This window comes from Magnusiomyces paraingens (assembly GCF_902498895.1).
Source record: "Magnusiomyces paraingens strain CBS 517.90 genome assembly, contig: contig3, whole genome shotgun sequence".
Classification (NCBI taxonomy): domain Eukaryota; kingdom Fungi; phylum Ascomycota; class Dipodascomycetes; order Dipodascales; family Dipodascaceae; genus Magnusiomyces; species Magnusiomyces paraingens.
The window spans coordinates 628,432-640,254 of NW_022474069.1; the positions used below are offsets into that span (position 1 = coordinate 628,432).

At 44.1% G+C, this 11,823-nt stretch overlaps 3 protein-coding genes across 3 annotated transcripts; all 3 read left to right on the plus strand.

Moving 5' to 3' along the window:
• Positions 1-400: 400 nt before the first annotated feature.
• SAPINGB_P003500 (uncharacterized protein) lies at positions 401-1,111 on the plus strand (the record flags this gene model as incomplete). Its single annotated transcript, XM_031998218.1, has 3 exons — positions 401-434; positions 503-560; positions 673-1,111. The coding sequence occupies 3 exons, from the start codon at positions 401-403 to the stop codon at positions 1,109-1,111; spliced, it is 531 nt and encodes a 176-aa protein (XP_031854109.1).
• A 1,421-nt stretch (positions 1,112-2,532) lies between these two features.
• On the plus strand, positions 2,533-8,037 carry SAPINGB_P003501 (uncharacterized protein; the record flags this gene model as incomplete). Its single annotated transcript, XM_031998219.1, has 1 exon — positions 2,533-8,037. One exon carries the CDS (start codon positions 2,533-2,535, stop codon positions 8,035-8,037), a length of 5,505 nt encoding a protein of 1,834 aa, XP_031854110.1.
• Positions 8,038-8,385: 348 nt separating this feature from the next.
• Positions 8,386-10,744, plus strand: SAPINGB_P003502 (uncharacterized protein; the record flags this gene model as incomplete). Its single annotated transcript, XM_031998220.1, has 2 exons — positions 8,386-9,171; positions 9,254-10,744. 2 exons carry the CDS (start codon positions 8,386-8,388, stop codon positions 10,742-10,744), a joined length of 2,277 nt encoding a protein of 758 aa, XP_031854111.1.
• Positions 10,745-11,823: the final 1,079 nt, after the last annotated feature.

Genomic DNA, 11,823 nt, shown 5'->3' on the forward strand with positions numbered 1-11,823 from the left:
ATATTAACAAATAATTATTAATAATTTTATAATCAACACGATAATTATATATCTATATTTTTTTTTTTTGTTACAACTTACTCTATAGAAGTTACACCTTTAAGCTCCAGATTTTTAACTGCTCTTCCCGCACTTTTCTTAAGCCATGGCACGCTGCACCCGGCGGAAAACCGCGTGCGCGGACCGCTCCCAGATAAATAATGCTTCGATGTTGATTGGTCAACTGGCTTCGAAAACCTCTCCCCAATGTGCGGGTCTTTTTTTTTTTTTCTTTTAATAAAAGGACCTCCTCCACCAAAACAATCGTTCTAACCCCTCCTTTTTTTTTTTTATATTTTTTTTTCCCCATTCTTTTTTCTATTCAATCAACACATAATCACACAACCCAACCTTTCCAAAAATGCTCGCTACTCGTCTTGCTCCCGCTCTTAGAGGTATGCAATTAATTCTCCTCGATGTTTCATTTAATTCTTTCATGTCGCTAACAGTAATCTTTTTATAGCCACCACCCTCAGATCTGGTGCCATTGGTCTTAGACCCGCCGCTTCTCTGTTTGCCAGGTGAGTTCAATCTTTGTTTCTTTTTTTTTTTTTTTTTTCTTCTTGATATCCATGAATCATTATCACCATAATTGTTTATTCAAGGCATACTAATCTTTTTTTCATCTTATAGACAAGTTTCTACTGTTAAGACCACATTCGATGAGGCCGAGGCTCTCCTCAGAAAGCAGCGTTCTAACCGCCCCGTCTCCCCCCATTTGACTATCTATGAACCCGGTATCACCATGACCCTTTCCGGTATCCACAGAATTACTGGTGTCGCTCTCGGCTTTGCTTTCTACGCCTACGCTCTGTCATACGTTGCTCTCCCTATTCTCGGCTACCACGTTGACTCTGCCTCTTTGGCTGCTGCCTTTGGCGGTCTCCCCCTTGCTGCTAAGCTCGCCATCAAGGGTGTCGCTGCTCTGCCCTTCACTTTCCACTTCTGGAACGGTTTCAGACACTTGATCTGGGATACCGCCCACGAGCTTACTGTCAAGGGTGTCTACAAGACTGGTTACACCGTCGTTGGCCTTACTGCCATTTCCACCATTGCTCTTCTTTTCATTTAAAGAGTTTGTGTTTGTTTCCCCCGTATATGATATGAATGTAACGATTAATTATTAATAGAAAAAGGAATAAAAAAAAGGATAAACTGAATTGATTTTTTTTTGTGCTCGATGTATTGGCAAAGCCCTTGCTTGAATTGAGTCCAGCCTAGCTTAACTGAACTTCGTAATTTATTTTTAATCAAGAGGTACAGTAGTGTGTTGTTATCCGATAGAGTTTAGTCATAAATCTTAAAATTTAAAGTGTAAATCTTAAGTTTCAAAAAAAAAATCTCCAGATTTTATTAAAATAGAGCTTAAGTAATAAGTCTTTAAAGTATCCCCGCTGTTACATTTTTATTACAAAAAATGATGCACTGCGACCGTTGTGAGCCGCTATTTCTGACGTGCGTTTTCCGCGGAGTGTCTCCAGTCTTTTTTATAAAAAGAAACCCACTCTCGTACATAGTTTCTAGCAGTTGCAGTTGCAGTAACAGCAACAACAGCAACAGTAACAGCAGCAGTTGTAGTTGTAGTTGGCAATTGAAATAGTGTGTACTATGATATATGTAAGGGATGTAAATGTTTTATTAATATATATTTAATTTTTTTTTTTTTCAAAAATCAATTAGCCAAACAGGAGAAAGAATATAAATTAAAGAAAGGGCCCTGATGAAAAGTTTTGCCGGCATTTCCCAGTTTGGTCCTCGCGCCACTTAAGTTTCGGCATATCGGTTCACCACGAGATCTTTAAGCAGCAAAAAAATTAAAAAGAAATAAAGAATAGAGTAAAATCGAATAAATTATATTTAAATAGAAAAAAAAAGATCTTAAGCTTTGTTGGAAGGCTAGGCTAAAGTTTGAACCCAAAAAAAAATAAAAATAAAATGTGTTTGTTGCTTTTAGAAACTCAAAAATAAAAAAAAATTTAAAACCTCCAAAATATTTTTTTAAAAATTTTAACCAAAAAATCTCCAAACAATATTTTTACTCCTCCTATATAAATACTTTGACTGCTCTTTTTTTTTTTTTTAATTCCATTTTGGTCATTTTAAAAAGGACCTTCTAATAATATTAATCCGTTCGTATCTAAAAATAATAATAATACTAATCATAATTCCTAATATAATAATTATTAATACTTTGTACTGGGAGTTTTATCCCCATATATATACCAAATCACCACCACCTAATAACTAACCCCGAAACGCCTCTTCAAAGCCACTCCTCTCACCCCTTTCCTTTTGGTCCTTCATTCCACACGCGATTCCAACAACGTACTTACTTTCAAATACTTACTTACTTGTATACTTTGTTGTATTATTACCACAAATACTTTATATACCTTCACTACTACTACTACTATTACTATCACCACACCATTTATCGCTAATCTCTTTCATATATTTCTTACTCTTTCTTAACCAAAACAAATTCACAACCAGATGCCGGCCCTGGACGTGTCATCTTCCAAAACCCAGCGCGCTCCGGGCTCTTCAACATCCCCAGTGCCTTCTGTCCACAACCACCATGTGGCCAGACCTTCCTCTGGCCAAGGAATCTCGGCTGCTGCTGCAGCTTCTGCCAGCGCATCCGCAGCCGCAGCAGCTACTATCAACAGCATAACAAACAACACCTCCAGCGCGCTACATCCAACCCCATCAACAACCTCACTCAGCGCTTCTAGCATCATTAGTACTACTTCAACTTCATCAAAACGAGTAGGTCCTTTGTCGATCGCACCTTTTGTCTCATCTCCACCATCCCAAGCATCTTTACTACAATCGCATTCACCGAACCACTCTTCAGTAACAAATTCCACACTACGCCAACAAGGACCAAACCGGTCGCGCAAGAAACAAAAAGAAGAATATCGCAAGCAATTTCGCACTGCTCAACAAAATGAACAGAATGCAGTTCTCTCTACTTCGGCCGTGACGGCTTCTGCTGCTGCAGCTGCCAGCGCGAAGAAAAAATGTCCGGGAATCGGTGTGGGTGTTGGCAATGGTGGCAGCAGTGGAAGCAACAGTAGCAGCAACAGTGGTAGCAGCAGCAGCAGCAGCAGTAATAATAATAGCAACAATGGCTCTGGTACAGCTAGCCATTCAAATAGCATGCTCAGTTCAAGCAGCAGACCTCCACAGTCCATTCTTACCGCCAATGACTCTGTGCTACCAGTAACTTCGATTTCTTCGAAGAGAACACCTTCAGCCACGCGACCCCGAATAGAACCTGTACAAAAAAAGTCAAGCCAAACACAATCTCAGCAGTCTCGATCAACCACTCTATCATCTATCTCATCAGCAACAAAAGGCTCCAGTCAACAACAACCACAACAATATCTTGAAGTCCCCTCAAACCCAATTGTCATTCCTACGTCTCCCATGTCTTCATCTTCATCACCTTCCACAATGCATTCGCCATTGCTTGCATCTCCTTCTTCAGGGAGCTACTTTTTTTTCCGTCCTGATAATCATCCTCCTTCTTCTGTTGCATCAGCCTCAGCTGCAGCAGCATTCAAAAAACTCCCCGTTGCATCTGTATCATCTTCATCTTCATCAACATCCTCAGCCTCTTTCGCAACGTCGCCGTCTGCAGGGTCTAAACACCTTGCATATTATCTTTCAGATACCAATGAGCATGGCCAACGAGCAACTTCTCCGAGTGCAACTTCAGATTATTCTGTCTATTATCAATCACAACAGAACCACCATTCCTTTGACGACCCAGCATCTGCACAGGCTGCATCGTCTAGTTTGCTTTCAAATGCGGCTCGTACAGCTCGTCAGCCATCACCCATTGTGACCCTTACAGAGCATGATGCTGCGTCGAGCTTGGCTGCGGCCAAACATAGCATTTTTACAACCCCCAAGGAAATTAGCGCACTAGAGATGCTAATTCACGAAAATAACCAGTTGCCACCGAAGCAGCGTCGTGTTGCTCACGCCGCTGCAAAGGCATTACCAATGAATGACACGGAGAGTGACACGAACGCAACTACTACTAATACAGCTACTGCTTCTGCGACTTCTGAGGATTCAATTGAAGAAGAAACTTTGCAACAAGCTGCAGCTCGCAGCGCACAAATGGGACCACCATCACCTCTTCTCCAGGCATCTGGGGCTTCAGCTACAACGGGTAATAGTGGTGATACTACATCAATAGCAGCTCCTGAAGATAATGCCATCAAGCGTACTGCAATGAAGGCTGCGTCGCTGGCGACGCAGAAGCAGCAGCAGGAAGCTCAGGCCAAGGAGCAACTTCGTGAGCAACAGCAACAACTAGAAAAGCTGGAAAAACAGGAAAGACTTCAGCAAATACAGCAACAGATTCAGCTACAGATCCAACATGAGAAACAGCAACAACTATTGCTCGATCAGAACCAAGCCAAGTATATCTCCAAAGTGGCCAATCTCCAAAAGCAACAACAACAGCAAAGGGCAGTTGCCCAATCTTCTACAGCAGCCACAAAACCCATATCAACCGCTTCAACAGCAGCTATTATAGCAGCTGCAAATCCACTTGAAGTTGCACCTGCAAAGGAACTTTCACCAAGCCCCGGATTGAGTCCGAGCTTGGAACCAAACCTAGAAACAGAGTCTGTTGTAGGCGTACCGACCTCTGTTTCTACCTCCACATCCCCTCCACAAGCATCAGGTGGCGCCATTCTTTACTCACCAACGCCAATTAAAGGTGGTGCACTAAACCATATCCCGTTACTTCAAAGCCATGGCCGGACCTTGAGTGTGGCTCAAAATAATAAGAGCTCTACCAGCATTTCTCATAATAATAATAATAATAACAACAATAACAATACACATCTCAAAGCCCCAAGTGTTCCTAAAAGACCACGCAGTGCGCAATCGGTTGATAGCGTTGTGTCCAGTTGGACCGATGCACATGCCGCAGATCACCAACCCCACGCATCAGCTGCTGCTACGCATACCTCAACTCATGCACCGATCGCTGTCTCCAAACCAAAGGCCAAGAAACTCACTCCTACCCCGGGTGTTCATCACTCACAAACTCTCCCAGTCTCCACATCTATACAGCAACAACACCACCCAACTGTTACACGCGCGGCAACTTCTGTGACCATCCCAACTAAATCTTCGAGGCCACTCTCGTACCACGTGGGTCTCGGCTACATGCCAGGGTCTGCGCCTGCACCTGTTGCACCTTCTCACATTGGATTCAAAGCAACGACTTTGCGACAGCACCGCAAAACTAAATCGTCGTCGTCATCTGCTCAAAATTTTGCTTTGCGGTCTTCAGCTACACTCCCCCCATTGCCATCACAATCATCTTCATTGGCAGCGGCTGCAGCATTCCCTGACTTTGAGAAACCGTTGGCGCCGCACGCTCCTCATTACCATTTCCCTACTACATCATCATCTTCTTCATCAATGGCGTCTGTAGCCCCAAGTGGAAATCCTTTGCACGCGACCTCAGGTACAGACTCAGCAACTTATCACACGCGTGGGCTCATGAAAACTGCAACCACCCTTGCACAAAATACCATTGCAAATGCTACACCCACCAATCAAAGCAACTCTTCTGCAACCGGCCGTATTCTATCGCTGGCCACATACCCTCATTCGCAGATGTCTCACTTTAATCCTCCAGTGCTCACTAATTCATCTTTAACCTCAACTTCATCTAGCGCTAACGTCGTCGTTCCCACGCTTAGAAGCGGCCGTGGCAACCATGGCATTCTGAGTTTGGTTAAGCGTAAACTTATCCCTGGAGAAAGCAGCAGCAATAATGCTAGCAACAATGGTGGAAACTGTGCTGGTAGTGGTGTCGGTGTATCTGGCTCGGGCATTATTGGAGAGTCTCTACATGTCGATGATGGGGGGCTTAATCTTTCACGGGTCAAAACGACAATGCGAAAGCAGAGTCGACGGAAATCTTTTAATGAAGACAAGCCATGGAAACATCACGTTGACGCTATGACACTCACTGATTCCGAAAAGCGGCGATATGAAGGTCTTTGGGCTAGCAATCGTGGCAAGCATCTCAAATATCTTTACCACCCTGAGGACTACGAAGAAGAAGAAGAAGAAGAAGAAGAACATAATAATGAAGAAAATAAGAAGATAATTACACTGGTGCAGACTACAAAACCAGTAGAAGAATCCGAGGATGATTATGAAGAAGAAGATGAAGAAGATTCTGAGTTGTCAGCATCTTCTGATGAGGAATCAGATCTTGACGATGATGATGATGAAGATGATGATGAAGAAGAAGAAGACGATGATGATGATGACGATGAAGATGACGATGACGAGGAAGACGCTTCAGATATGGCCAGCATGACCAGTGGTTATGATGAGGATTTGGAGGATGAAGACGAGGAGGATGAAGAAGAAAACGAAATCAAGCCCCAAGTTCACCACCCTCACCCTGTTCTTAATCTTCCTGTCGAAGATGTGCCTTTGCGTCGCACTTCTGCTCCAGAAATAATGACGCGTGCTGCCAGTGCTCCTTCTACAGCTTCAGCCCCAGCTCCGTCTATGAACACAGTTGCTAGCAGTGCCAGCTCACAATATCTTACTGCATGCACTTCACCTACTCCTTCTATTGCAGAGACAGGTGTAGACACTGAGATCCGTCGCCACTCTGCATCTGCTAGTGTCCCTTCCAGAAGCTCTTCTGACAATCTACCTGACAGTACTGCTATACCACGCGCTCAAACAGCCAGCCCCACGCTTCAGCAAAAGAATAACAAGGCTACTAGCATGGCTGCAGCACTTGCCATACATGCGACAGCTGGATCATCTCGTTTGAGCCGTTCACCATCACCGTCTTTAACCTCTGCCCATGGTATTTCGCGTGCATCAAGCCCTTCACCCATGTATATTCAAAGTGTCAATAACTCACGTGGGGCCTCACCCAGCGTTTTGGACGTACCCTTTGAGAGCATGACGCGTTCATCGCGGTTCCCCGGTGGATTGACCACAACGACTTCGTCTCCGGGTTCTGGGGGTGCGTTGGCCACCGTGCTGGTGCGGCCTGGAGCCAAGCGCGCGTCGAGTAGCCATAGCATTGAACGGCTTAAGAATACATTCCGGAGCATGTCACCGCCCAAGCTACGTGGTCGCAATGCAGAAGAAGAGTGGGTGCAACGTCAGGCTGAGGAGCGTGCGCATAGAGAAATGAAGCAGCAAATTGAGAAGCAGCAGCAACTGCGACAACAGCAGCTTGCTGAACGCGAAAAGTCAACCAAGGAGAAGCCGAGTAAAACAGAATCGTCGGATAAGCTCACTGGGATTAATACTGTAACTACTACCACCCCTACTTCTACAGCAATCGTACGCGCGTCACAGATACCTCCACCGTCAAAAGTATACCGCGTTGAGCGTGACCCGAAAGATGATATTCATGGGTTCATTGTGCGCGACTTGTGGCGACGCAGCAGACTTCCGGACACAACTCTTGCGCAGATTTGGACTTTGGTCGACCGCAACCACGACGGCACATTAGACCGTGAGGGATTTCTTGTAGGGACCTGGCTGGTGGATCAATGTTTGTACGGGCGAAAGCTGCCACACAAGATTGACGATGCATTATGGCGAAGTGTAAGCCGGCTGGGCGTGACGGTTGAAATTCTTAAAAAGAAGCAACTGCGGCAGCGCGAACGGCAGCAACGGCATGAACAACGGCAACACGAACAGCAGCTTAAGCGGCACGCACAGAACCATCGTGTTAAAACACTACATGGTCCGACAATTGCCGGGCACCATGTGGTACCACATAAGCATCACAAGCACGATACTTTGGTGGTTGCAGAGGGCGATGTTGCTGGAGAGGTTGGCGATAAGCAGGCCAAGCGGGCGCTCAAGAAGCAGCAGAAGTTGGACGACAAGCAGCGCAAGGAGAAGAAAAAGTTGGAGAAGAAGCAGCGCAAAGAGCTTGAAAAGGAGCGGCTCCGGGAGCTGGAGAAGTAAGGTCTCGGTACGCGTCCCGAATCTTATTTATTCTGTTTTTCACAGACACACTAGCATATTTATGTAACTAATGAAATCAAGTAACAAAGCACATGACATCCACGTGATAAATAATCTCATCTGTACCATCTCTTCTTCCCTTAAAAAAAAAACCCACCCCGGCGTGGTCCGCGTGTTTGTTTCTTTTGTTGCCTCCCAGCCTCTTTCCTTTTTAGAAAACTCACAATCACAATTACAATTACAATCACAATCACAATCACAATCACAATCACAATCACAATCACAATCACAATCACAATCACCACCACCATAAACAATTAATAACACTATTACCATCAGCTAACAACAATGGTCGACAGGCCTAATCCACAGCCTGCGCAGCCGCCACCGCCGCCGCCGTCTCAGGCACCGGCGTCTCTCTCACTATCCTTATCATCTTCATCTTCTTCGTCTACCGCTACCGTCAACAACTCCTTTGCGGCTGGTCTGACCGCTTCAACACCTACTACACTGTCAGCCCGTTCATCCCCACAAGATTCAGCACCTCCGCTGCCGCTACCATCATCTTCATATTCGTCTTCTGCGACCACTACTCCGGTTTTAGAGTGGGACGTTGATCGCGTGTGCAAGTGGATTGCAGAGCTAGGGCTAGCTAAGTACACGCCTAACTTCCGCGAAGCCCACATATGCGGTGCGGCGCTTGTTGCTCTTAAACAGCGACATTTAGTTGAGATTGGGGTCCACTCTGTTGGCCACCGGCTACGCATCCTTAAGTCTATTTACAATATTATTGAAGCACAAGGTATCGACACTAGCACTGACCGATATATTCCACCAACTGTCGCGTGTTTTCAACAGGAAGAAGCACGCGAAGCTTCCGCTGCGGCGGTTACGGGGAAAACACCATCGCCAACATCTTCTAATGTCCCTATCCCTCAAACTCCGTCTGGCCCTAGTGCCGAAATGAATGCACTACCACACATTATTGAGCTCTTTGTGATGCGTGACGAACGCATTTCTGTTCTCGAAACCGAGGTCAGGAGCCTTTTTGACAACTATGCCAAACTGTCTGAAAATTATGCAAAGCTTCGCGAGGAACTTCTTCCAATCTTCCGCTTGGCTAAGGAGTCCAAAGTAAGTTTTTACAAAATGCCTTTTTTATTTTTTTTACATATGTATAAAATTTCTACAAGTCTTAGACTAACATCTTGAATAGCCCCTTCCAATGCCCGTGGAGGGCCACCTCAACTCACCGTCGCGAATGTCGCATCACCAACAATCCATATCACCACCACTTTCTGCCTCAATCAACTCGGCAACCCCTTCTCCTACTGTATACCAGCATTCTCAAAGTACCTCAGCGAAGCAACAACAACAGATACCCACATTTTCAGGGCCTCCTGTGCCAACTCTGGGCCCAACGCCCCAGGTCCTGCACAAAGGCTTGTCACGACACAAAAGCGCAAGCCAACAACATCTTAATACCCAAACCTCAGACATGCGCCTTTCACCAACAACAAGCTCCAGCCAGGCCCCAGGCCAAGCCCCTGGGCCATCAGCAAGTTCACAGGACTGGCTGGATACATCTTTTTATGGTTCCAACGGCGTTGCGCAGCCAGCTCTCATCACAACCAGCGCACCATCAAACAATCTCATCACAACAACAATCATCACCCAAGCACACCTGCCCTCAACCTCTGGAACAGGCAAAAATACACCTGTTAGCATTCCTGGGTCCGCTACATCTTCACTCTTCCCCTCATCATCGGACGAAAATGATTACGACGACCGGCTGCTGGCTCACAGCAGCAATAGCAGTTCTGCTGTCCACCTTTCCATTTCAACTCCGACCTCTGCATCCTTTTCTAAAAAGCTTCAAATACCCCAGAGTGCTGCTGCCGCAGTAGCATCCCAGTTTCACACCAATTCTGCATCACCTTCGCCATCTTTCCAACCATCACAGCAACCTAAACCGCCACTTTCTCACAGTACTAGTCTCCCACACCCGGGATCCCATGATGATTACTTTCACGATGCTCACGATATGCGCAGCACGGGGCCGGCTCCCAAAACAAGCTACATGTCGTTAGCTACAGCATCCTCAGGTAACCGACCTAGTCCGATTATGTCAGCCTCTCCGGCACAGATTTCTGTTGTTAACATGGGAGCATCGTCTGCTAGTGGTGGCCCACAAACTCCTCGCAGCATGGGATATCCATCGTCCCACAGCCATGGATACCCTTCTCACACACATGGGCATTCACATGCTAGCACGCCACAGGGGACTCCTGGGATCCACGAATTTGATAGTGAAGGAACTCTTATCCCGCACTCCATGCCGATGACGCCTGTTGTACCAAGCAATAACTCAATTAATGGTGGCGGTGGCGGTGGCATGAGCAGCAGTAGCAGCAGCAGCCGGAGTGGAACAGAGCCTATTAAGGATTTTAACATTCCGCCTGATGTGCCTTGCTACAAGGTTCTACCCGTGATTGCCAAGAAGCACAAGGTGCGCAGTGATAAAGTGGAACTGGTGGTGTGCTACGACGACCAAGAGCGGATGATTGGGCTCGAGGAACTACCGCTCAAGATCTTTAAGGAGCTTGATGCTCAAGGCAAAAATCCCATTTTCATGATCAGAGAATCGACTGGCGTCAAAACCAATGAAGGGTTTGTTGTTAACGGCACTCCAGGTGGACTTTTTTAAGGAATTGAAAAACACTGGAATAAGGATAATGACTTTTCTTTTTTGTGTAGTACTATTAATGAAAAAAAACATGATGTAATAATGTGTATATTAGGTTTCTAATGTTAAACTTTTTTTAATTAAAATAACTAGAGAATACTGGGCAAAAATACTTTTGCAAATAGTAATGTTGATAAAGTTTTTAGCTTGAATCGTAATTACCATTAAATAAGTATAACACATATTTATATTTATGATTATAATTATATATATATGATATACTTATAATACTTTATAAAGTATTTTTATCTGGGAATCATAAATTTCCTGAAAACCAGAGTTGTCTGTTAATAAGTGGATTGTTTGAGTATTTAGATGCTAATTTTTTTTTTAAAAAAACTGGTTTGCTTCTTTCACATCTAGGGTGGCTCTTTATTTGTTTGTTTTCATTAAATATCTTTTTTCCTTTGTTATAGTTAATAAAAAATGAACGCAGCAGAGTTTTGCTTAATTACAACGTCATTTTTTTCTGGGGGTTAAGGTTTTCCCTATACTTAAGTTTACGTTCCATTATGTAAATGAGCATTAATAATAAAAAAAAATGAAATTAAACTTGAAATATTAGAGCAAAACTGATTGGAATTATATGAAAAAAAAAAAAAAAAAAAAATTAGTTTTGTATTAATTGTTTGTTTGTTTTTATTCAAGGGTTATAGAATTATATAACATCAGCATCTGCGCTATCCTTCTTTGTATTAATTTTTTTTAGTTTTTTGTAGTTTTTGTATAATAATTTCTTTAAATAGATTGTAAATATATAATACACTAACAATTTTGATTAGGCACTATGGCCGAGCGGTTAAGGCGAAAGATTAGAAATCTTTTGGGATTTCCCGCGCAGGTTCGAGTCCTGCTGGTGTCGATAATCTTTTTGTTAATATTTTTTGGCTAACTTTTTTAATTAAATCCAATCTATATTATTTTTTATGAATCTTGTGCTGCTATGATAAACTACTTTAAGTGAGTGAGTGTGAGTGTGAGTGTGAGTGTGTGAAACTAGGTAGTTCCTAATTTTCAATTTTGAAATTCAAAAATTGTCT